General features: G+C 39.8%; 1 protein-coding gene across 7 annotated transcripts in view; it reads left to right on the top strand.

Annotated features, from left to right (window-relative positions):
- The window catches only part of MAP3K13 (mitogen-activated protein kinase kinase kinase 13), a 149,798-nt gene that overhangs the window by 117,674 nt on the left and 7,908 nt on the right, over positions 1 to 24,216 (top strand). For 6 of the 7 annotated variants that reach the window (XM_032482911.1, XM_032482910.1, XM_032482908.1 and 3 more), the window contains 8 exons: positions 4,024 to 4,215; positions 7,361 to 7,519; positions 9,314 to 9,472; positions 10,081 to 10,189; positions 17,874 to 17,983; positions 18,758 to 18,874; positions 19,538 to 19,675; positions 22,748 to 23,534. In XM_032482911.1, coding sequence (XP_032338802.1) covers positions 4,024 to 4,215; positions 7,361 to 7,519; positions 9,314 to 9,472; positions 10,081 to 10,189; positions 17,874 to 17,983; positions 18,758 to 18,874; positions 19,538 to 19,675; positions 22,748 to 23,534 — 1,771 coding nt within the window. Of the gene's footprint in view, positions 1 to 1,089; positions 1,223 to 4,023; positions 4,216 to 7,360; positions 7,520 to 9,313; positions 9,473 to 10,080; positions 10,190 to 17,873; positions 17,984 to 18,757; positions 18,875 to 19,537; positions 19,676 to 22,747; positions 23,535 to 24,216 lie in introns of those variants that run through there. The other variant, XM_032482913.1, reaches the window with a different exon arrangement.

Raw genomic sequence — 24,216 nt, 5'->3', positions numbered from 1 at the left:
TATACGTGGGACAGAGAGGGAGAAGGAATCTATTCCCGCCAAGCAGTCACATCTGCTGAATCAATGTCATTTATCAATAGGATGACAGAGGCCCCTTCAAGATAACCTGAACATCCTAAAATTCAATTAAGAAAACAAAGCTAACATCTGAAGTGATCACAGAACAGTTAGTTCTTTGTAAATAGAGATGTATTTTCTTATTAGTTTCTGTTGGTGTCTCTTCTTAAATATTAACTTGTAGTAATAGGTATCTTCAGAGAATTTCTCCCTGCTTCAGGTGTTGCTAGGTCCCTTTTCAAAGAATGCCAAAGCCTCAACTTTCTGAATCTAATAATAGTAAAGTAATGATAGTAAACTAAATGCTATATTTGTTTCACAAAGTGGTTGTTTTCAAGAGTGTGTGAATGTATCTTTCTATTTTAGACCATTATTTTCATAACACTGAAAATGGAGAGATTCAAAGGTAAATTTGTGAAAGTCACCAAACTCGGCAATGCTGAGCTCTGAATATAGTATAATCTCTTCTGCCTGTACCTTCCCCTTGAGTTCCTTCTCTTACCAGCCTTGAAATTTTGCCCTAGCCTTGAACAAATGAATGGTGAGTGGCTTAAAAGGAGGTCCTTTTCCTGTTCCTCACTTTCCTTTTGGTGAGGGACAGGAAAGGTAGCCTTTAGGAAGGATGAAAGATTAGAAATTAGAGCTTCTTAGTGTATTTTTATATATATTTCAGTTCCAGAAAATAGTATGACCAATGATGCTACAGCTAAAAGTGGAATAACATACAAATTCCCCTTCCCTAACCTAGGAGGAGTTCCTTCCTGCCCCCAAGAGAGATCCTTTTCTTAATAAAATTCTCATTAGAGAGCTAAACATGTCATGCAATAATTTTTAATTGGAAGCATATCCCCAAAGTAAGGAATAGAAATCTTGGGTACAGGTTTTTGTAGAATAAGTTTAAGTGTGTATTGCAGTTGAGTTTTGATTCCCAAATAAGATTCCTTATGGAAAGGGGAAGAAAGTGTGAAAAGAAGAAAAGTGTTCAACTGAGATACTAAATGACATCCTTGGACTCCTTTCCATGTGGCAGGAACGTCCGTGTAGAGGACATGGGAGAGAACTTCAGCGACTGTAGTGATTCTATTATTGGTTGCCCCAGGAGGGCCAGGAGGATGTGAGACTAAAACAAAATGCTATAGAGAACAATTGTAATCTTCCCCAGATGGTAAGTTTCAAAAGACGATAGGAGGATTGTTTTTAAGCAGACTGTCAGAGACTCACTTCTTACCTTCATTTTACTTTACTGAGATGATCATCATTACAGTATGGTCCACCATCCTAAATGGAAGGAAGAGCCTTTTATTTAACTAGACTTTAAGCTTGGGTCATTGGTATGCTGGGTTTGAGACACTGAATATTTAGATTAGCATGGCCTTTTGGCCTCTGGCAGTGAGCTAGGCTGTGCGTCTCAGGTAAGAGGACTTTTCTAGCAGGGTGTCCTAGGCACCTGAAGGTAGACATGTGTCCTAAGAGGATAGAAGTGACAAGCTTGATTTTTCCTTTCTTTTGCTCCTTCCTTTTTCCTTCAAATCTTTTCCCTACTGACCCTCCTACCTGCGCATACAGTTTTCAGCATTGTGGACAAGAATTGCTCTGCTAGTGTCCAACTCTTTAGGCTGAAGATGTTTGAATAGTCTTTACCTCTACATGGAAAACAATAGTGAGACTGTGTCCCTGGCCCGTTACACCATGCTCTTGAGGCATTGTGCAGTGTTATGTTTGCAGCCATCTGTGCCATGTGTTGCTTGGCCAATGAATCATTCAGGACCGTCTGGAAGATATGAAAGCATGATTAGATTTCGGTACGTCTCTCTGGATACCGATTTCTGTGCTTTCAGCTTCTCTTGAAGTTACTAAGAACCATGTACAGAAGGGAAGTGCAAGAAAATACTAGATTCTTTTTTTCTTTCAATTTTTTAAGCAATCTTTTAAGAATACCCAACCTGCCTGTCCCTAATGGAATTGAGTGCCAAAGGGAAGAAAAGGTAGCAATTAGAAGTGATTATAGAGCTGTTATTTATAGCTACTAAGGAGCCTTGTCATAGTACAGGGCTGATGGAATGATCGCTTCTCATTTGTCAGTCAAGAAAGATGAAAAGTGAGTAACATATCGCTGTTAGACTCTTTCTGTCAGTGTGTGACAAGTTAAAACATGGTTGAATAGGATACTGACTACTTTCAAACCAATATTTGTTTTGATATTCTTAAGCACATTACATTATTTCTGCCTTTATTCATTATTTCTCTGTAATGAAAATTCCATTGTCTGTTTGTAGTTCCTGTATACTTGTGCTCCACTGAAGTTTCCACAAAGTGAAGTAAAAGAAATTTAAAAAAAATTTTTTTAAATCAAGATAAGAATTCCAAGTTTCTTAGAAAATGGCAGGAGAGCAATAGAAATAGCTTTGTGGCATTTGACAGGCATATCAAGGCAGGAAAAATGAAAACTAATGATACTTCTTTGTAACCTGTTGCTATTATAAGCCTTTCACATGATCACAAGCCATGGCCTCTAAATTCTTTCACAACTTTCGTAGCCTAAGAGATAAGACATGAATTGGTAGCTGGCTGAGGACTTTAGCTGGGAGCCTTGTAGGCAGAATACTCTCCTAACTTCTCCAGAAAGTTTTAGAGGAAGGTATGCATATCATTGAGAGATAAAGACACAGAGAGTTCCTCATGGTAATTTTTCTTCTCTTTTCTCATTCTTAGAACAAAACTGTGAAGTAGGGTTAATATGATGTTCCCACTTTTATAAGATAACAGTAGTAATTCAGGAATCCCCAATATGCTTGTCTATATAAACTTTAAAAACCTAGAAGGGAGGCAGTGTAGCATAGTGAGTGGAAAGAGTGTGGGCTTTGAACTTAGACTGGATTCAAATCCCAGCTCTGTCATGTATTAGTTAAAGGTCTCAGATAAGTCATTTTCCCTCTCTGAGCTTTACCTGTAGCAATGGACCAGGTAATATCTATCATACAGTGGTTTGGGGGAGATTAAATAAGACAGTTAACTAACATGTAAACATGCCTGACAAATAGAAAATGTTCTTTAACGTTACTACCTTTCCTCTTACCCCTTGCCTCTGCACATGTTTGTGCAAAGGCTTTATCAGCAAAGAACATTAAGGTGAAGTTAAGAAAAATTTGTCAAGGACTTGCTGTGGACTTCTAAGCCATGTGGTAGAAACAAAAGAGCTTGAAGATCTTTTCCTTCAGTGAGCCAATAATCTGTACAGGGAGGGAAAAATTGCATAGCAAAAAAGAAAATGTAGGAAATTAGAGAAGAGAAAGATGTTTTTAGACTTGAATAATCAGGAAAGGCTTCATGGAAGATGTAGGAATTGATGGAAATAGAAGCTGCATAGGTATTTAATATGTTGCATAACATTATTTTTATTCCTAAACAGAAATGTTTCTCAAAGCCTGTATAATAGAGAAAATTGACTCTTTTTTGGTCCTCATTCTAGTTAGTTACCTTAAATTTGAGTAATTTAAAATTCAACAAATAGTAGTAAAAATAGCAATATTTTATTTGAATTCTCTCTTCTGTACACTATATATAAAACTTCCTATTTAATTTTTAAAGGAAAGTATTTAAATTATTCTTAACAACTGAAAAAAATGCAATACCCAGCCTACACAAGCCTCCAGAAAAGATGCTCTTTGTCCTAAAATAGAACAGCCCCACAGAAAAGGCATCAGTAAAACATAGCAAGCATATAGATAGATAGATGGAGTGAACAAAACAAACTAAAGTTGTCTATACACGTAACAGAGAAACATGTATACTAGAGAGACTTTAATGGTAATTTAAGAGTCAGGAAAGATTATATGCCTTTTAAAAATAATTTGGATAGAGAACTCTTAATTATTGTTTATTAAATATTCTTAGAATATAAATATGTATTCATGTATGTTTACATGTATGTGTGTATTCATATACATGTTTGTGTTTTCCTGAAAGGGGTGTTTGTACTCAGGCCCCATGTTACTGTATCATCATGGAATACTGTGCCCATGGACAACTCTATGAGGTTTTGCGAGCTGGCAGGAAGATCACACCTCGATTGCTAGTAGACTGGTCCACCGGGATTGCAAGTGGAATGAATTATTTGCATCTCCATAAAATTATTCATCGTGATCTCAAATCACCTAAGTGAGTTCTGGGGCTAATTTTTCAAACATTTTGTTGTATTGTTTTGAAATATGGCATTTTATTGTACTTCAGTTCAGTTTAAATTAGCACAGTGGGTGTTTCTGTTTGCATGTTTGGGGGGTTGTTGTTAACCTACTTACTTACCTGTATGGCAGATATCCAGGCACCTGACACTAGTTTTCCCTTTTTGTTGCTTTTTAATTGTACAGCTATGAAACAAAATTTATTATTAACTAAAGTATTCACTTTTCATCATCTCAGATAATTGACGTCAGAATTTCCCAGTGTAAGGCATCATTTGTTGTTTTTCTATTGTGTTCCCCTTCAAGAAACAGTTCCTTAAAAACTGAATTTCAGAAATATATAAACTACAACAGGATAAAAATGGATGAATAAGAAACAGAGGCAAAGAGAAAATAAGAAAAACATTAGAACTAAAGCTTGTCCACATAATGTAGGCTGTAATATTCTGTACAGTTGCTAGAGGTGGACTATGCATTTGGCTTTGAGCTTCCTAGAGTCTAAGCAAAGAAAGAAACAAGTAGTTACAATGTTCAAAGTGTCCATGAAATAATGTAAATTGGTTATTTAAGAGAAGCAGAGCTGTTTCTAGTCATCTCTGTTTTCATAATGATTCTTTGCCTACCAATAACTACTTTAAGAGGAATGTTTATTCAGTTCCCCAAGTTGCATGAAGGAAAGAAAGGAACTGATTAAATGGTATAATTCAGTGTAACTCCTATTTTTAAAATTATTTTCATCATTTCTTAACCACATTTTGGTTTAGAGAAGCAGAGAATAATTTTTTTCTAAAAATATATTTGCATAGTGCTTTCATAGTTTACAACATTTAAAAATATCCATTATCACATCTCCTTTGATCCTGGCAAAAATGTATAAGATAGATGTAACAAGTGTTACTCTTATTTCCCATAAGAAATCTAGAGCTCAGAGCCCAAAGTCATGGAGCTAGGACTTGAACTCAGAACTTTTAAACCAGAGACCACTGCATCCTCTCTCTTCACTTGAAGATGAGGGGTTCACAGTGAATCCTGCCTCTTCTCCATGGAAGATACAAATCTGTCCTTGATTATGAACTTCAAAGCAGCTCTTATTTATCACCATAATTCTCAACAACGTTTATTACAGTTATTAGCTCACTGAACAACCTTCTCCTCACTTTACTTGCAAATAAACTATATTATAGTGTTCATTCCTCCTGTTCACATTTTTAACACAATATGTTGTTTTTTATCATCCACTACATACACATTAAGTACACAAAATACTTGCCAAAGAACTCTTTGACTGGCCTTCTTAACTACCTTGTTCTCCTTGAGAATTAATTTTAGAGGAAGTAGTCAAGGAATTTTAGAACATATAAAATCACTGCTACTCTCTTTAACTCTTGTCATTAAAGATTAGAGTAATAAGTTGGTTATCCAGTAAGTCTTTCCCTCTGTTATCAGCACCACCTCGAACCGCCAGCAGCTTTGGCCTCTTTGGTTTCCAAGCTGACAAGGGGAAGACAAAGACCAATCTGCTGTAAAGAGATTTCATTACCTATGCTAAGTCTTTAGGCTGTGTGACCCCAACTTTATCTCAGAAGACTTCACCGAAGTTCCAGCATCATGTCTTCTCTAGTCTTCTCCCACATCCGTTCCCTCTTGTCATGCCAACAGGTCCCATGAGCAACACAAAAGAGGCAGAAGAAGAAGCTTCTAGTGTTTTTCCATCCAGCAGCTTATCACTTTTTCTGATTTTTTTATTGTATATGATACCATCAATCCTCTAATTATCTCAGATCTCCCCTGATAGTTTAATCCTTTTGCATTTTCATGAAGACTAACACTATTAAATTGAAATTCCTAAATTACACAAATTTTGTATATCAGGTGCAAAACCAGGAGTAAGATATGGATGAAGGTATTCTACCGCAGTTGTGAGCACTGAGCTATTTGCAGGAGAGCCATCTGACACTGGTGGGGAGGGGAGCAAATGTCAAGTTCCTGGTTCAAATAGAGAGGAGATGGATTGAGAAGTTTTCTGTTTTCTAGCTGCCTTGATTCTGATAGTGTTTGAGTACTAAGCCTTCTTACTGTTAAAAATAGGTCTCTATATCATTAAGCTTCTGAAACCCTAACTGATTATCATTCAAAAGTTCTAAACAGGTTATTTCAAGTGAATCCAGTCTAGTGTGTGAGGATGCTGATACTTTGGATTTGACTGCTACCAGACTGTACTCACTTTAGGGCTAGCAAAAGCAGTCTGAGATCACATCTCAGATCACTGCTGTAACAAGTAAAACATGGCTTGTGTGGAATCTACTTAAGCTTAATTTTACTTCTGTTTTTCCTTATCAACATTAATGGAATCACAGCACACTTATTAGCCTTTTATAGTAATGAATCCCTTGTGTCGTGGTCCCACGCGTGATTTTAATTGGCCATCATTTAAACAGTGTTTTAAAAGAAGTGTTTTTCCTGTTGGGTTGTCTGAGACCGGCAGGGGTGAAAACCAGTATTTATTGAGATGGGTGCTTTACATATCTTACCTCATTTAATTCAAGTGAAAATTCTGTGAGACTGTTGTTACAGACCCATAATCCCTTATCCAAAACCCTTGAAATCAGATGGTTTCAGAAATGTAACATCAGGCATTACCTTATACCCAGCAAAGTCTGGGGCAACACCCTGTAATCAGCCACATACATAAATCTGTAGCAAAACCTTTACAGTTGCATAAAGTGGGATAAGTAAATTGAGTTTACCTTAAATATACGAAAAAAAATTTATAAACCATTTTCAGAGATTTTTGAATTGTGAATAAGATACTGTGAGCTGAATTATCTCCATCTTACAGATGAGAAAACTGGCTTAGAAGAATTAAGTAACTTGGCAAAGGTCACACAGTTAGCAAGTGGTGGAGGCAGGATCAAACCAGGTGTAGGCAGTCCACTGTGTTATGCTGCTTCACAAGTATGAATGATGCTGTTTCTGGTGTGTAGCTAAGGCCCCAGTAGTCCTGGAGCTTGCAAGCTGAATTCTGCAAGGTAGGAGGCAGCAAACAAAATCTTCAGTTGCCAGTTAGTTAAGATTTTCATTAGTACTAACGAACTGGGTGTTTTCTTTATTTCTCTTTAAAGTGTTTTAGTGACTCACACAGATGCAGTAAAAATTTCAGATTTTGGAACATCTAAGGAACTCAGTGATAAAAGTACCAAGATGTCCTTTGCTGGTACAGTCGCATGGATGGCGCCAGAGGTGATACGGAATGAACCTGTTTCTGAAAAAGTTGATATATGGTGAGCAGCACCATCTGTGCCAACTAGAAAGCTTCCCGCTTTCACCCTATTAGTGTTTTCCTCTTTCATTTTCTACTTTCCCAAAATACCCTTGAGTGTTACTCACTTCTGGTTGATTTCAGTCTCGTATGATCCGAGGTACTACCCAGCGTGATGATACGTGGTAAGAAGGATTGGGAGAGGATGAATTAGGGTGAATATCCATTCAGTAAATCATCAGTTCTGGGGACCCTCAGAGAATATGCTGAACTTTCTAGAAAAAGTTTACTTTAAATAGCCGTTTACTGGAAAAGTCTTCCTGAAACATATTTTGTAATTCTCACCTTCTTAAATAAAATATATTAGTGTACCTCTTGGTGACTCAGACTGTCATTAGGTATATCAATGATATACTTGGCTGTGATACAGTTATATACTTTAGACCTATTTGAGGTGTACAAGGCTGTTTGCCCTTTTATTAAACAGCTATCATGGGCTATGCTTTTTTTTTTAGTGGGGGAGGGAGCTTTTTAAAAAACTTTATCAACTTTTCCTCTGAGGTTATGTATCTACTGCTATTAACAGTGTATTTCTGTATAGTTGCTTTTCTTCCATTTTTAAAATTGGCTAGTAGTAACTTTAGACTTAAAACCAAAATAACAGCATATATTAAAATTGCATGTAACACCAGAGTAAATAAGATCAAGTAGAAATGTGGGATCACTTGTAATTTGGGTAATTATTGCCAAAGTGTTCTCATTAGAGATTATACCGATGTATGTTCCCAACAGAAATGTGTAAGAGTGTTTTTTCAGTCTCACCAACAGACTGCGTTAAACTTCGGGATTTTTGGCAACCATACAGGTTAGGGAGAGAGATAATCAGGCTTACTTATTTATTTTCAGAGGAGGTACTGGGGGTTGAACCCAGGACCCTGTGTATGCTAAGCATGCACTCTACCACTTGAGCGCATGTTCCCCTCCATACAGGTTAAAAAGTGGTGTCTTAGGTGCAGTTTTAATGTTTATTCCTCTTCTGATAAATAGGGTTGTACATTTTTTCATGTTTATGAACCGTTTGTAATTTCTTATTTGTGAACTATTCTTATCCTTTACTAAGCTTTCTAATCTTTTATTCTTATCAACCTATAATAGTAGTTAATGTCAAGGCAATTAGCCTTTTGTGTATATGAATTACAGATGGTTTTCACATTTTGTTGTTTTGCTTATGGTGGAGTTATTTTTTTTTCTGTGTTAAGTTTTTTTTTAAGCAGTTTATCAGTCTCTCCTTTTATGGCTTCTGGATTTCTTAACTAGAAAATCCTTTACCACTCTAAGATTATTTTTTTAATTCTCAGTGTTCTTTGAGGATTTTTATTATTTCATTTTTCTTTGATGCATTTGGAATTTATCTTGCTGTAAGATGAAGTATAGATTTAATTTTTCCCCAGTTGTCCCAACAGCAGCTATTTGAATAATCAGTTTTTCCCACTAGTTTGAGATGTCACTTCTGTCATATACTCAATTCCTATATATATTTGGTCTGTTTCTGGATTTCTGTTCCATTCTGTTAGTCTGGCTGTCTATTTATCACCAGTGTTAATTATTGAAACCTTATTGTATATCTTAATATCTGATAATGTTGGTTACCCCTCATTAATTTTTCTTTCAGAGTTTTCCTGGCCGGTTCTGTTTTCCTTATAGCAGTATTAGAATTTTAAAACTGAGTCTATATTTGATTAAAATTAATGAAGAACTAAAATACAAGTCAGTCTTTCTGAAATGTCTCATGTATATGTTCCTGGTGCTACCGTAGGTCTTTTGGAGTGGTGCTTTGGGAGCTGCTGACAGGAGAGATCCCATACAAAGATGTAGACTCTTCAGCCATTATTTGGGGTGTTGGAAGCAATAGCCTACACCTTCCAGTTCCTTCCACTTGCCCTGATGGATTCAAAATCCTTATGAAGCAGACATGGTGAGAAATATGTTTCAGTGTTCTCTTTTACCTTTTTCCTCAGAACCATGTTTAAAACTTCTCTATCCATATTTAAAACTGCAGGGAAATCTCTAATGTATATTTGGAGTGAATAGCCTTACTTTGTGTAGAGTCTAGGAGCCTTGGAATTTGAGAACCTTGGATTCCAATACTAGCTCTGCTCTTTTCCATCTGTGTAATTTTGGGCATGTTGCTCAAGTATCAGTTTTCTCATCTGTAAAATGGGGATACCACCTACTAAAAGTTGCTGTCTTATAAGTAGTTAAAAATTATAAGGAAGGCATTTGGTATGATATCTGGAAGCAGTAAGCTAAATTATAAATTATAAATATTATAAATTATAGCTATCATTACTTCACCAGTCCTAAGGGATCATTATTATCAAACAGGTCACTGATCCTAGAGATTTCCAGTTCATCATCAGAGGTACCTCATACTTACAGTTTCCTTTTGCTCTTCAGTACATCAAAACTGCCTGAGATATAGCCACGCATGGAGTCAAAAATGTCTTTTATAAAGTAGAATAAAATCTTTATCCTCCCAGACACAACTTCTAAAGTGCACGAGCTATTTTTTTTTACTCTTAGGCAGAGTAAACCTCGCAACCGACCTTCTTTTCGGCAGACACTCATGCATTTAGACATCGCGTCTGCAGATGTACTTGCCACCCCACAGGAAACTTACTTCAAGTCGCAGGTAAGTCTGGAAACTCTTCCAGGTGCTACTGAACAGACAGACAGGAAACTCTCAGTGAGAAGGAATAACTCCTGGAAGAGGGTATTCTGATTCTTATAACAATTATGTAACTATTCATTGTGAAGCAATAATGACACCTCACACATACAACATTTTGGAGGTTTTTAAGCACTTGGAATATATTATTCTCTTACATGAAAATAACATGTATCAAAATGTCATCTTCATAGCGGGTTCTGGTGAAATTGTTGAAGAGAAGAGGAAAAGAGGATATGAAAACTGTAGTGGAAAAGCAGGATGGAGGTTCCTTAGAAAACTAAGTAGAGTTATCACATGATCCAGCCATCCTACTTCTGGGCATGTATCCGGAGAAAACTCTCATTTGAAAAGATACATGTACCCCAGTGTTCATAGCAGCACTATTTGCAATAGCCAAAACTTGGAAGCAATCTAAATGGCCATCAACAGATGACTGGATAAAGAAGTTGTGATATACATATATACATACTACACACACACACACACACACACACACACACACACACACACACACACACACACTGGTATACTAGTTAGCCATAAAAAACCATGAAATAATGCCATTTGTAGCAACATGGATGGACCTAGAGATTATCATACTAAGTGAAGTCAGACAGGCAGAGAAAGACAAATATCACATGATATCACTTTTATGTGGAATCTAAAAAGTTATTTACAAAACAGAAACAGACTCGCAGACTTAGAAGGCAAACTTGTGGTTACCAAAGGGGAAAGTGGGGGAGAGGGGAGGGATAAATCAGAAGTTTGGAATTGGCAGCTGCAAGCTACTATGTATAAAATAAACAACAAAGTCCTACTGTGTAGTGCAGGGAATTATATTCAATATCTTGTAAGAAACTATAGTGGAAAAGAATTTTTAAAAAAAAGAAAACTGTAGTGTACATACATTTGAATTAGAATTACTGCTGACCTTCAGGAAAATACTGCTTTCCTTAAAGTTAGAAAAGCTAAAGTACAAAGGAAGGAAGTTAAATACCAAAGAGAGCTCATGACAGAATTAGACCCAGAGAGAACTTTTTCTCTCACTTTGAGTTGCCTAGTGGCACCAAATGAAATAGAATTTAATGTACGTTAGCCTTTACTGTGTTACCATCCCAAAATTTATGGCTTAAAACAATAAGCTGTCGTTTAGCTCACGATTCTGTGGGTTGGTAGTTTGTTCTGGGTGATTCTTCAGCTAGCTTTGACTGGGCTCACTCACGTCTGCAGTCAGTTGCCAGGTTGACTCAGAGGCTAGCTGGTTCCAGATGGCCTTATTCACAAATCCAGCTATTGGCTGGCTCTTAGCTAGGGCACCTCGATTCTCCTCCACGTGGCCTCTTACCCTTCAGCAGGCTAACTTGGGCTTGTCCACGTGGCCTTCTCAGGGTAGCATGCAGCAAGAGAGCAGGCCCCAGTGCACAGGTGATTTTCTAGCCTGTGCGTGCATCATGCCTGCTAAGGTCTCATTGGCCAGTGCAACTCACAGGCTAGCCCAGATTGAGAAACAGACTTTACCTCTTGACAAGAGAATCTGCCACCACACATTATAAGGCAATTGGTGAGTTGGGGATAAATTTGTGACTATTAAATAAAAATGCTGTAAATGGCATAAGGATTGATGCTCTAACCACTATCAATATTGGATAGGGAGTTGTGGGGGATCAGTATACATTAGGTCCTTACCCTAATCAGACCCAGGCAATGGCAAAAGAAGTAAAAATAGGATGAAACTATGGCTTTGGAAATAAATATGATGATTGTTAATTATACCTTTATGCTTGTAGAACTTAACCATAGTATTACCCAATTTCTTCTTATATGGCTTTGTCTTACTTTCCAAAATGAATTTTCACAAGACAAATTCTATCTCTTCATTGACTTCCAGTAGGTTCATTCTTAGAGAAGACATTTTATTACCAATTAGTGTCTCGGTTTACTCCTAATAGCCCCCCATCGCTAATGGGTGATGAGTTTACCTACCAGAAAAGTATGCCTTCGAAGCAAACTGGACTGGGCGGGGCATCATCCCAGGGAGTTAAACAAGTCCTCCAATGTGCTTTATTACCTGGCCCATCCAGAGTACATGGAGTACGTGCTTCTCTGGTGTTTGATAAACAGAGACACTCCACTCATCAGACAGCAGAGAATATCTTAATTAAAGCACAGGGATTTTTGCAGTTTCTAAGGAATGATAAATCAGAGACTTTTACCCTGTTGCCCGAAGTTCTAACACGCTCTCTACAACCCACAAACTTAGCTCTCCCCACTGTGTGTCTTTAAATAGCCTGGCTTGCCCCTGTAGTTTTTTGGGTTTTCTGAGGAATTATTATATAAGTAAAGTGTTCGATCTTAGAGAAAATAAGAGGCTAACTTCATGACATTTCCTATGTTCTTTCATATGTACTCAGGTAAATTAATTCCCTTAGAACTGTTAAAACTATTGCCTATCCATACAAGTACATGTAGGTATTGGTTACTGGATAAGAAATCTTTCAGATATTTTCTTCTATCAGTATTCAGAAAAAGACTTAGACCCTTTTGTGAAATGAAAGAGAATAACAGTGAGTACTCTCCAGGAATGTTTTCAAACTTTACAATATGGTTACAGTCACAGCTTTGCTTCCTTTACAATAAAACTGTATGTACCACAACTTTGAAAAGCAGTCTTTAGTGAGAGTATTAAGTCACAAGCCATTGAGAGTATAACTGTATATACTTGGAAAACATCAGATTTTAGTTGAATGCTTCCACAGTATCACTTCTCGGCCAGTGCCACACTTTCTGAGTACCCACCATATGCACAGCACTGTGTAGTACAACTAAGGACCCACAGTTGGTATCCTCACGTGTACAAACTCACTTTTATTAATGCATGCAGCATTAACATTGAACTCAGAAAAGGTTCTCTTAGAGCAAAAATATGAAAAGGAGAGGAAGGGGAGGGGGAAGAATGGAAGGGAAGAACTTCGTGCATTGGACTCTTTCAGTATTCATAAATTCCTCCACGTTTTTCTCCCAGCATGAAATTTTACCTCTCCTTAAATAGCTCAAAATCTGCTACCTTTGCTAGTTCTAGAATTTTTCAGTTATTTACAGACTGATTTGTCTCTGGCTCATGGTAATAGAGTATTTATAAACTAACGAGGGATACACTGGAAAAGTAACAGATTTGAACCTAAGCCCCTGTCCTGTGGTCTTGGAATAAGTCACTGAATTTCCCGAAACCTCAGCTTACACATCTAAACAATGAAGAGAATCATGTCTTCTCTTCTTTGTGCAGTTTTGGTGAGGATCAAATAAAATAAAAATAAAAATAAAAATGCAAGTGCATTGTGAACTGTAAAGAACTGTTTGATTGTAAGATGTTATTATTCACCTCCCACAAAGCTATCAAAATTAAGCCTCCTTTGGGTTATTACACTCTGGATGCTTTTTCTGATGAACTCCTGAGATGGATAAGATGGCAGCTAGGGAACGCCTATTAATTGTGTTTTGACTTTATCCTCTCCCAGTGGGCAAGAACTGATTGTTTAGGACATAGTTTTGCTTTTTGATAGCATTCTTGTACCTGTGGTTTTGCATCCTGCCCACTCACAAAATCCTCTCTGCATCAGCCGTCAATCAATGGTTGTCAGCTGCTGGTTGTCAGCTGCTGGTCGCCACCTTCCCCCAGAACTGTCAGTCAAGAGAGCTGCCAAGAGCCCAGCTGACTCCATCCTGAGAGAAGATGCTTCATCTGTTTCTCATCCACAGCACATGTATAAAGAAGCAGCATATATAGAACAGATGAACAAAGCAACCAATTTCAGCACAATATTAGATTCTGCCAAAGCTATTTCTTCATTCCTAGACAATAACCCATTTCTCCAAGTAGGCAATTATTGCTCCTGGTTTTCAATTCCATTTGATATAAGTCTTTAAAAAACATTTTAGCCTGGACCCAGATCCCAGCGGCTAGGTGGTCATGTGCCCTGCTTCTGAGCTCCTCCACAACCCTCTGCCCTTGTCCCATTCTGGTTTCCTTTTGAGTACCACTGGGACCACCCAGAAACTCAGAGGCTGGCAGTTGCAGAGACACATAGTTCACTATAGGGATAGACTCTTCTCCCTAAAGAGTAATGTCATCATGAACAAGTAGGCGCTAGGCCCAGGCTGGGCCCTGACGTGGGGAGGCAGTGAAGAGGACTCATGTGCCAATCAGGAGTTGGCCTTGTCAACCTCTAGGGCCTCTCTGGCCAGAACCTGTGATTTCCCACTACTTGGCCCCTCAGCATCCTGCTTCTCTGTTCCTCAAGTGAGGCTGGAACTGGCTCAACTTCTTTTTTTACTTTATAAAAATTGTGGTAAAATATTCATATTTACATCTTAACCATTTTTAAATGTAAAATTCAGTGGCATAAATTTCCTTCACAGTGTTGTAAAACTGTCACCACTGTCTGTTTTCAAAATTTTTCATTACCTCATTAAGCAGTAACTTCCCATTCTGTCTTCCCCACAGCCCCTGGTAAATCTCTGTTCTACTTTCTGTCTCAAACAATTTGGCCTAGTCTAGATATTTCATTGAAGTAGAATCATACAGTTGTTGTCACTAGTTGTCTTTTTGTGTCTGGTTTGTTGCACTTAGCATATTTTTAAGGTTCATCTCTGTTGTCGCATGGGTCAGAACTTCATTCCTTTTTATGGCTGAATAATATTCTGTTGTAAGGCTATACCCCATTTTATTTATCCATTCATCTCTTAGTTCAACTTCATTTTGACACCTATATTATGGGACGGGAGAGAAACAAAGTTTGGGTACAAGAACTTCAGTCTGTTGACTGAATAACTGAGAGACTGGAGAAGACAGAAACCTTCTAATGTTACAGCCTTCCCCAGGCCTTATCTGGGATATAAAGAGGATCCCATTCATGGTAATAACCCAAGTGTCACTGTATCTTTTTTTTATCTGCTTACACAAGACTTTAGTACCTTCTCCCTCCCTCCACCCGCCACATGCATTTTGCAGAAATCCTCAGTGAGGAGTGGGGCTCTCAGATAGCCTCATATTAACGTCTGCCCTGCTTTCCACTGACTTTGGCTGGAACAGCAATCTTCCACCTAGCTTCTGCTGGACATTACTTTATTGGTTAACACTTTTCTGCTAAAAGACTGTAGTCCCCAGCTGGCATCTGTTGATGCTGTGTATCCTTAAGGCACTACCATCACTCACCAGGAGCTACTGATTTTTGCTTTAACTGAAGCTCTGGACTTCTCAAGATACCAAAGTTGTGCATTGTTCTGTTTATGCAATGAATTATTCCTTTCCCTGTTGAGTTATATTTTGTTAAAGGTCACAAGTAGTGCTGGCTATGGCCCAAGGTTTTACAGGTATTTCAGTGAAACAATGAGAAATGCCTCTGCACTCCTTATGTTGGTGGCTTTGTTACAGGTCAAGATCACACAGGACTCCCCCTTCCCTGGTGTTTTCTCTCAGAGACTCCTTAATCTCTATGCAAATTGGCTTCAGCCTGCCCACCCTCCATTTCTTCAGATCTGCCTAGACATGTCTAAATTGCAGATTAAGTGCAAATTGGAACACCTATTATATAAAGATTCTAAGTATCTGTGACAGAACTATTAATATCTACCTGCAACATGATACCTTTGGGGAAAACACATTATTAATCAGTACCTGGTGTTTTCCCACACATCCTGTTCCCTCCTTATAGGAGGGAACTTCTTTTGGGAAATATGCTTTCTTAATAAGTTTGAATCTTCAGAAGGTTCTCTTTAGGTTTCACATGCCCATAAACTAGATGTTAAGAGGTTTATTTCCTCTAGAATTTACAAAATCTGATCTGTGATATCAATTCCTCACCACCAGAGGGAGGTATTCCTTTTCCTGGTCCCTTCTTAAGGCATTGGACTTGGATCCAGTGACGTTTTTCACGAAATAAGATGCTTTAAGGCCCACATTTAGGGCTCTCCCTTACCCTTTTAGGTCCAGCTGCTCTTAATTGTCAGTCTTTGGCCTCCTAAAGCTCAAATGCTCTTCCTACTTCATGACTTTGATCTGATGGCTGAGAGAACAATATTACCTGGGGTTCAACCAAACCTACATTTACTGCTTAGATACGGTCAAAGACTGTTAACCAAACAATGGGCAGAGCATTCTAGATCTTGACTTTCTGATGACATTGTTTGGCAGGTTTGGTGCCTGAAAGTTGACTCACGGAAATCTCTCGCCAATGGTCAGTCTATAGATAGATAGATAGATAGATAGATAGATAGATAGATAGATTGATTGATTGATCTAACATATTATAAACAGATTTGCAGGATAACTACTTTCTAAATAATTGCAATATAATTTCCTCCATAAAAATAAATGAGAAACAGCAAATCTGGGGAGAAAACTTCTGTAATTTTACAATTACTTAACCATAACTTTTTCCTTGATTTAGAGAGATCATTTTTAACATGAATCTAAAAGTAATAGAATAGCTCTAGAAGAAGATGATTAAAAAAAGAAACATTTAGCTACATATCTAGTCTAAACTGGAGATTTTTCTTAGATAAATTTGTTAGCTTCTTGGAATGGTAGTGTATACATAATTTGAAGAAGCAGCTCCTTTAGCTGTTTCTTTAGAAATGACCTATAGACTATATGTCTGCAGAGACTTTCCTACCTCCTAAAACATAGTTAAAATTGGTCTGAAATTCCATGCTTATGGAAAGGCCAATGTCCTTTTTAACACTTCCATGAATTCCTGGGAGGTTTATAATTTCATGGACATTCTGGCCCTGCTTTCCTAAAATTCTTGCTCCCCACCCTCATCCCTGGCATCTGGTGGTTGCTTCTTTATCTTTGTCCTGTCATTGACCTAAATATGAAGTTCCTCACCTTTCCTTGATTTAAAAAACAAACAAACAAATAAAAACACTCATCCAACATCAAGGTGAATGTCAGAAACTTTACTGAAGGTTTAGGAAATTGGAAGAGGCTTACATTTCGAACAGCTTAATTATATATTAGATATCCATCCTCTCCTAAAATTTTTGTCCAACTGCTAAGTTGTTTGGCCATGACCTTTCTCCTCCTCGTCTTTTTTCTGTCCTTGCCCTCACCCCCATATTCCTGTGTAAGTCCCCATATTTTTATTCCCATCTCCTGCTGTTCATGCCCCTTGGATCTTCTACTCCAGATATTTTCTCAAGATATCTTCATAAACAAAGCCTAGGAGGAATTCTGGTCCCATGTGAAGATGATCATATGCTCACTGACATATGCATGTACCATGTGGTTAGCAGAGCTGTTCTCTCTGACCAGGCTGTCTCAGCCACCATCTTGACTTAAAATTGAGCTCTTTTGTTCTGGAGATGATTGCTAGTATGCCAGCTGTGGTGTGTCTTGTGACCAGTACTGCAGAAAATTGGGAAAGACAGCATCAAATATTGGACTAAATACAGAAAATGGGGTGAGGTATGGGGTGGAATGTGCGGATACACTAGCATGAGACATTTTGCTACCAACTAATATTTATTGAACATCTATTCTACAAGTTTCATGTACAAAAGGGGAAATCTTGTACATGACCCTATGGTTGTATCAGGGATTAAAAACTCCTAGAGTAGTAACAAAATCTGATTTGTCATCACCCAGGCTGAATGGAGAGAAGAAGTGAAAAAACACTTTGAGAAGATCAAAAGTGAAGGAACTTGTATACATCGATTAGACGAAGAACTGATTCGAAGGCGCAGAGAAGAGCTCAGGTCAGCTGATCTCTGTTTCTTCACCTCTTTTTATTCCCAGATTTTCAGATATTAGCAGGAACCCTCTTTGTGAATCATTTCACTTTCTACAGACCTTTCACCGCTGCTGGTTTTTGTTATTCTCTTTAAAAGTTGCCCTAAAAGTTGGTCCTCCTTTATATCACTTTCTTACTGTCTCCCCCGACCTTGTTATCCTCCTTTGTTATATCTCTGCAACAGAGGGCCGTGGAGCAATGCTATTTGTTTATTCAGCCGCTGTCCTAGGTAGTATGAAAGGTCAGAAATTTATAAGATATAGTCCCTGGCCTCAAGATGCTTATAATCTGTCAAGGGATAGAACACATGTTCAGAGAGAACTACTATTTTAGACAGGATCTGTACGATATGAGTGATTGTGGTGTCAGCTTTAATTGCATAATTCCCCTAATATATGAGTGTACTAAACTGTGTTCTTATTAAGATATTGCCAGCACTGCACAAAGGCTATAAATTATATACAAATTGCATTCAGATTTCATCTGTGGACCCTCATGGCTGTTCTGAATGGCTGAATGTGGCCCTTAATGAAAAACTAAGTGGAAAACTTGGATTTCCCATCTCACACTCCATCATGCCTGAGGCATTGCATTAGACAAGAGGGTCTTAAATTTAGAGTGCCCTTGGGCAAATGCTTTTAAGATAAACCGTCCTGTTCTTCTTTAATTAGAGCTGACCTTAGTTCTCCCCCACGTTAACTGGGTTAATCGACTTCGCTGCTCCTGTTTTCTTTGACAGGCATGCTTTGGATATTCGTGAACACTACGAGAGAAAACTTGAGCGGGCTAATAATTTGTACATGGAATTGAGTGCCATCATGCTGCAGCTGGAAATGCGGGAAAAGGAGCTCATCAAGTACGTACCCAGCCCACTATCTGTCCTGTCAGTCAGCAGAGGTGTACTACTCCTCCAGGTCACTGCTACTCAGAGCTGGAAACTTATTCACTCACCCAGTGCGCCTTAGAGGATGTGCTGTGCACAGCCCGCTGCCCCAGTGAGGCTTACAGCCGAGTGCAGTTGCCACAAAGCTAGTTCTAGGGGACCGTGCGCTTGACAGGCATTTGCAACTTCAACCTGCTGAATGGCTCAGGGAGGGTGGTCCTCGTTTCAAGAAGAGCTTGATGTGGATGAGTGGGACCCACTGCCCCCTGGGGAAGCAAGGCGGCTCCTGCCAGTGGTTCAAGGTATTCCAGGCAAGAAACCCAGGGGCCCTGACCAAAACAGCAGCAACTGAAAATAAGTAGGACTTCAGTGCTTTGTGTCTCTCATGAGGCACGTTGGGGAAGGGACGGTTGGCCTCCAAGTCCATCTGCCAGCTGAAGAAAACAATGAAGTCAGGTTAGTTTGGATTTAGTAATTTTTTTCCCCTTTTTAACCTGAATAGCAGCCTTGTTATTCAGATAGCCTGTATCTATTAAGTGTGGCCGGAATCTGTGGGTGGAGTTAGCCTGTGAAAACATCATGCCCATCTTTTCTGTTTGCCTTGACGGAGACCTGGCTTTTTCTTTCATTCTTCAGGCGTGAACAAGCAGTGGAGAAGAAGTATCCTGGGACCTACAAACGACATCCCGTCCGTCCAATAATCCACCCCAACACCATGGAGAAGCTCATGAAGAGGAAAGGCGTGCCTCACAGACCTGGGATGCAGGCCAAACGGTGAGCACCTGTACTGACCTGATCGGACAAGTGGGAAAATAGCCCCTAAAATACATTATCAGGTGATGAATGTGGCCATGCTGTACCGCATCAGTCAGCACACTTGCCTCTAGATGTAGAGTAGAAAGATGGGAAAGAGTGTGTCATGGACTCCAGAATCTAGTTTTTACTCTCTGAGGCATTGATATTTATTCTCTTAGCATGGAATAGTGAAAAGAGAAATAAACTAGGGGCCAGACAGACCTGGATTCAAATCCTGACTCTGTCTGTTAGAAGCTGTGATTTGGGCCATGTCACTTGACCTCTTTCAACCCAATGGGTAAAATGGTATACAGCACCTGACATTTCTTTTTCGTTTTCTGACCCCTCACGCACAGAACTGAGTACACCATAATTCTTGATTTGTGCAACACTGGTCCATGCATGGCCCACTTTCATTTATTCGGTTAGTTGGTTCTTTTTAATAATGTAACAAGTGCCTGTAAATTCACCACCAAAAACGAAAGCAGACACTTTGATAATCACTGATATTTAATGATATAGTTCCCTCATCCCACTCCCATGTGGGACTTCTGTGAAGTTTAAATAAGACAACATGTGAAATCACCTAGTAAATCACAGTTGCTCAAAAAATGTTTTTAAATTTATTTTAAAGATTCCCTTTCCCCTAATTATAGCACATTTTTCCTTACATTAGTTTAATTTTAAAATGCTGTTCCAGCCAGTTTTTATTACCAAGATCTGCTAGAGCCTCATTCCTCCCAAATAATGAAGAGTTGACTCTATCCTAAATTAATGTAAAAGAAAGAAATGTTCCTTAACCTGAGGTGTAGACCTGTCAGTGAGACTTGAGCTAAATGCTGTAAGAATAAAGGTAATGAGAAATGTGTTTTAAAGCTTTCAGAACGGTGACTGTTCCCCCAGTGCAGGACTAATATAAACCTCAACCACAGAGGAGTAACTACATGGATTAATTCCAGTGTTGCCTTTACTTGCCGTGCCCGACCATCCTCTTGCCAAGCTCTGAGAAATTGTTTTCAGATGGCACCTGACAAAACCCCAAGAATCCCAGCACCTCTCTTCTTTTGGTGGACTAATTAGGCACAGGTTTCATCTGCTGGCTCCTCCCTGCTTTCTGCCAGCAGTTAAAACTAGGAGCACTGGGAGAGAGAATAGTACTGTTTAATTTTTCAACATATGAGCTTGTGTTCACTTTTCCTTTGTGAGAAATGTGTTTGAAAGAGTTTGACAGCAGCAGTGGATGCTTAGCCGACAAGCTCGACGTGTCCAGGAAGGTGACCTGGAGTGGGTACTAGAGCTGCCAAGAGCTGTGCTTTCAGTTGATTGCCCCTGGGAGGATTTATGTTTCAGATTATTTGGACAGTCCAGTGACTGTCAAGTCAGAAGGCCAGTGACCTCCGAGGCGATCAGGGAGGAGAAACCATCCACTGTCCTTTAGCCTGGGTTTCAGTGTGCGTTTAGTCAGGGACTGAAAAGAAGAGAGCCGGATTCAATTATGGATCCACTAAGCCCATCACAGTGAGTATAGTCCAGTAAGACAGCCTGAGTACCTCATAACATGAGGAAGCTTGGAATGAGAGAACTAACCCTTGGTGTCCAAAGACTTGGGTTCAAGTTGTGAGTTCTGCCATTAACTAGCTTTGTGATGGATGTAAGCCAACTAACCTCAATGTAATGTTTCAACACATGTATATATTACAAAATGATCACCACAGTAAGTCTGATTAACATCTGTCACCACACATAGTTACACATTTTTTTCTTGTGATGAGAAATTTTAAGATTTACTCTCTTAGCAACTTTCAAATATACAATACAGTGTTAGTAACTATACTTACCAGACTGTACATTATATTCATAGCTGGAAGTTTGTACCTTTTGACCCTCTTCATCCATTTCGCCAACCTCCTACTCCCACCCCTCACCACTGGCAGCCACCAACCTGTTTTCTTACTATATCTGTTTTATATACTGGGTTTCTCATGATATTTCACTTGAGTAAAGGATTCTGTTGTTTAATAATTAAAAAAAAGAGTTTAGGCCCTCTAGCTCTGAAATCTCCAACTGATTTGTGTGTGATTGGTCCCAAAGAAGGTGGGGCTGCTCTCTGGTGGGAAGGAGGTAGTGATACAACCTGGTATCTGAGCACCTCCCCCTGAATCGGTTCATCAGTTCAGAAACCATTTATTGGTTGCCTGTATGCCTTGGAGTCGGTATGTGTGAGGTTTGCCTGCAGGCTCTGGTTTCCTCTTGATCCACGTGATCCACATGAGTAGCCCAGCGGGCTGGGAGAGGCCCTCCTCCCTTTAGGAAGACAGTAGAATGCCAAGGTCACTGCTCACGAGCCCTTCTCTTGCTGGCTCTGCAAAGCCTCCTGGACTCTCTATTTCTCCCTCCTCTGTCCCCACCCACTTCTGCCCTTTCCTTAAACGTTTATTGAGTACCTGATGAGCAAGGGGCCTTGCTAGTGTCCTCCACATGCAGAGGTGGGTATGACTTAGTCCCAGCCCTTAAGGAGTCCACGTCTAGACCAAACTCCCTGAACTTAGCCTCTTGCCTAATTAATTGAGATTTCCTTCTCTGGTCCCAGATCTCTGTCCTTTGTGATCCCTTGTAGGATCTCTCTAGATCCATCATCAGACAGATTCTGATTGTGGGCAAACACCCATGCCTATGCCTTGGCAAACTGGCACCAAGCTGAGAGCTGACACTAGGAGGAAGAAGTCAAGAAGCCTGTGGGGTAGAGTTAGAATTTAAAGGGGATTGAGTACCTCAGCTAGTGAGGCACAGAGGAAAATTGAGAAGGAGTAAAGGGAATCCTCTGTAAGTGGACATTTAGGTTGTTTCTAACTTTGTGCTATTTTAAACAATGCTGTAACATAACGTCTTCCAACATACGTCTTTGTGCACATCCATTAGTTCCGTTGGATAAATCCCTGTGTCTGTAACTACTGACTCAAAGAGTATGTGTATTTTAAGGCCTGGGACTTATTTCCCCAAACTTGAATGTGTTCTCACATGTTTAAAACCAACCTTGTTCTTTTCTTCCAGGCCAGATCTGTTGAGATCGGAAGGTATCCCCAGTACAGAAGTGGCTCCCACCGCATCCCCTTTGTCTGGAAGTCCCAAAATGTCCACTTCCAGCAGCAAGAGCCGGTATCGGAGCAAACCCCGCCACCGCCGAGGGAATAGCCGAGGCAGCCATAGTGACTTTGCGGCAATCTTGAAAAACCAGCCAGCCCAGGAAAATTCACCCCACCCCACTTACCTACACCAGGCTCAGCCCCAGTACCCCTCTCCCCATCACCATGATCCTCTGCCGCAGCAATACCAGCAACCCCCTCCTGCCGCGTCCCAGACTCACCACCCGAGACTCAGTATGCACGGCCAGGACATTGCAACCTGCGCCAACAACCTGAGGTATTTTGGCCCGGCGGCGGCCCTGAGGAGCCCACTCAGCAACCATGCTCAAAGACAGATGCCTGGCTCTAGCCCTGACCTCATCTCCACAGCCATGGCAGCAGATTGCTGGAGGAGTTCTGAGCCTGACAGGGGCCAGGCTGGCCACCGGGACTGCTATCAGGCTGACCCTTATGACCCCTGCCTCCAGTGCAGGCCAGCACAGCGCGGGTCCCTAGACTTCCCCTCGGCTGAGCCGGTGGGGAGGAGCCCCGACCTCTTCAAGTCACCAGCACACAATCCCCTCTCGGAAAATGCCCAAGGTTCTGAGAAAACGGAAGAAAACGGGTTCAGCGGCTGTAGGTCTGCGTCATCCCTTGGCACCCCTCATCACATCGCCTCCGCAGTGCTACCTCGAAAAACAAGGCCCCTTCAGAAGGTAAGGCGTAGTGACAACGGCAGTGTGGCTCACTGCCTTCCAGGGATGTCAGAGCCTGTCATGTCATGTGCATTGTAAAATGTACATAGAAAGTATACATTCTGTAAAAGGATGAGATACCAAAAGCACAAGTAGCGGTTTCTTTTACTTTTAATACTTTCCACACTGCTTAAGTGATGGACTAAGGAATATACTTTGGGAACTACTGACTCGGGGCTGCTGCAAATGAACATAATTTATAAATAGAAAAATACCCAGATCTTAGGGAGATGTAATCAAAATAGTTTGGAAACCACTACCTCGCCTAGTCCTAAGGGATGCAAGAGGGAAGGGTCCCATTATGAAACGAGTTTGGGAAACAGTATTCTCTGTCCCCACTTCGAGGCTCCTAAACACACATTAATAAACCCTAGGCTTTGAGAAATCATGCAGTAGCTTTGTTTAATCCAGCATTTCTTCCACCTATTTGACCTTTACTGCCTTTTAAAAGTAGCATCTATTAATCCCCCATGGAACTAGCTTTCTTCACAATGTATTTTGGGAAAACATCGCCTTAATTAATAACCATCATGGCCCCGCCAGTTCTCAGTCACTGAAACCTGATCCTCTCCTCCTCGCCCACTGGCTGCCTGTGGTTTATTAGCTGGCTGGCTCTCCACCTCTCCTACCTTGTGCGGTTAAG

The sequence above is a fragment of the Camelus ferus genome, chromosome 1 (genome assembly GCF_009834535.1).
Source record: "Camelus ferus isolate YT-003-E chromosome 1, BCGSAC_Cfer_1.0, whole genome shotgun sequence".
Lineage (NCBI taxonomy): Eukaryota > Metazoa > Chordata > Mammalia > Artiodactyla > Camelidae > Camelus > Camelus ferus.
This window is presented reverse-complemented; position numbering and strand designations above follow the sequence as displayed.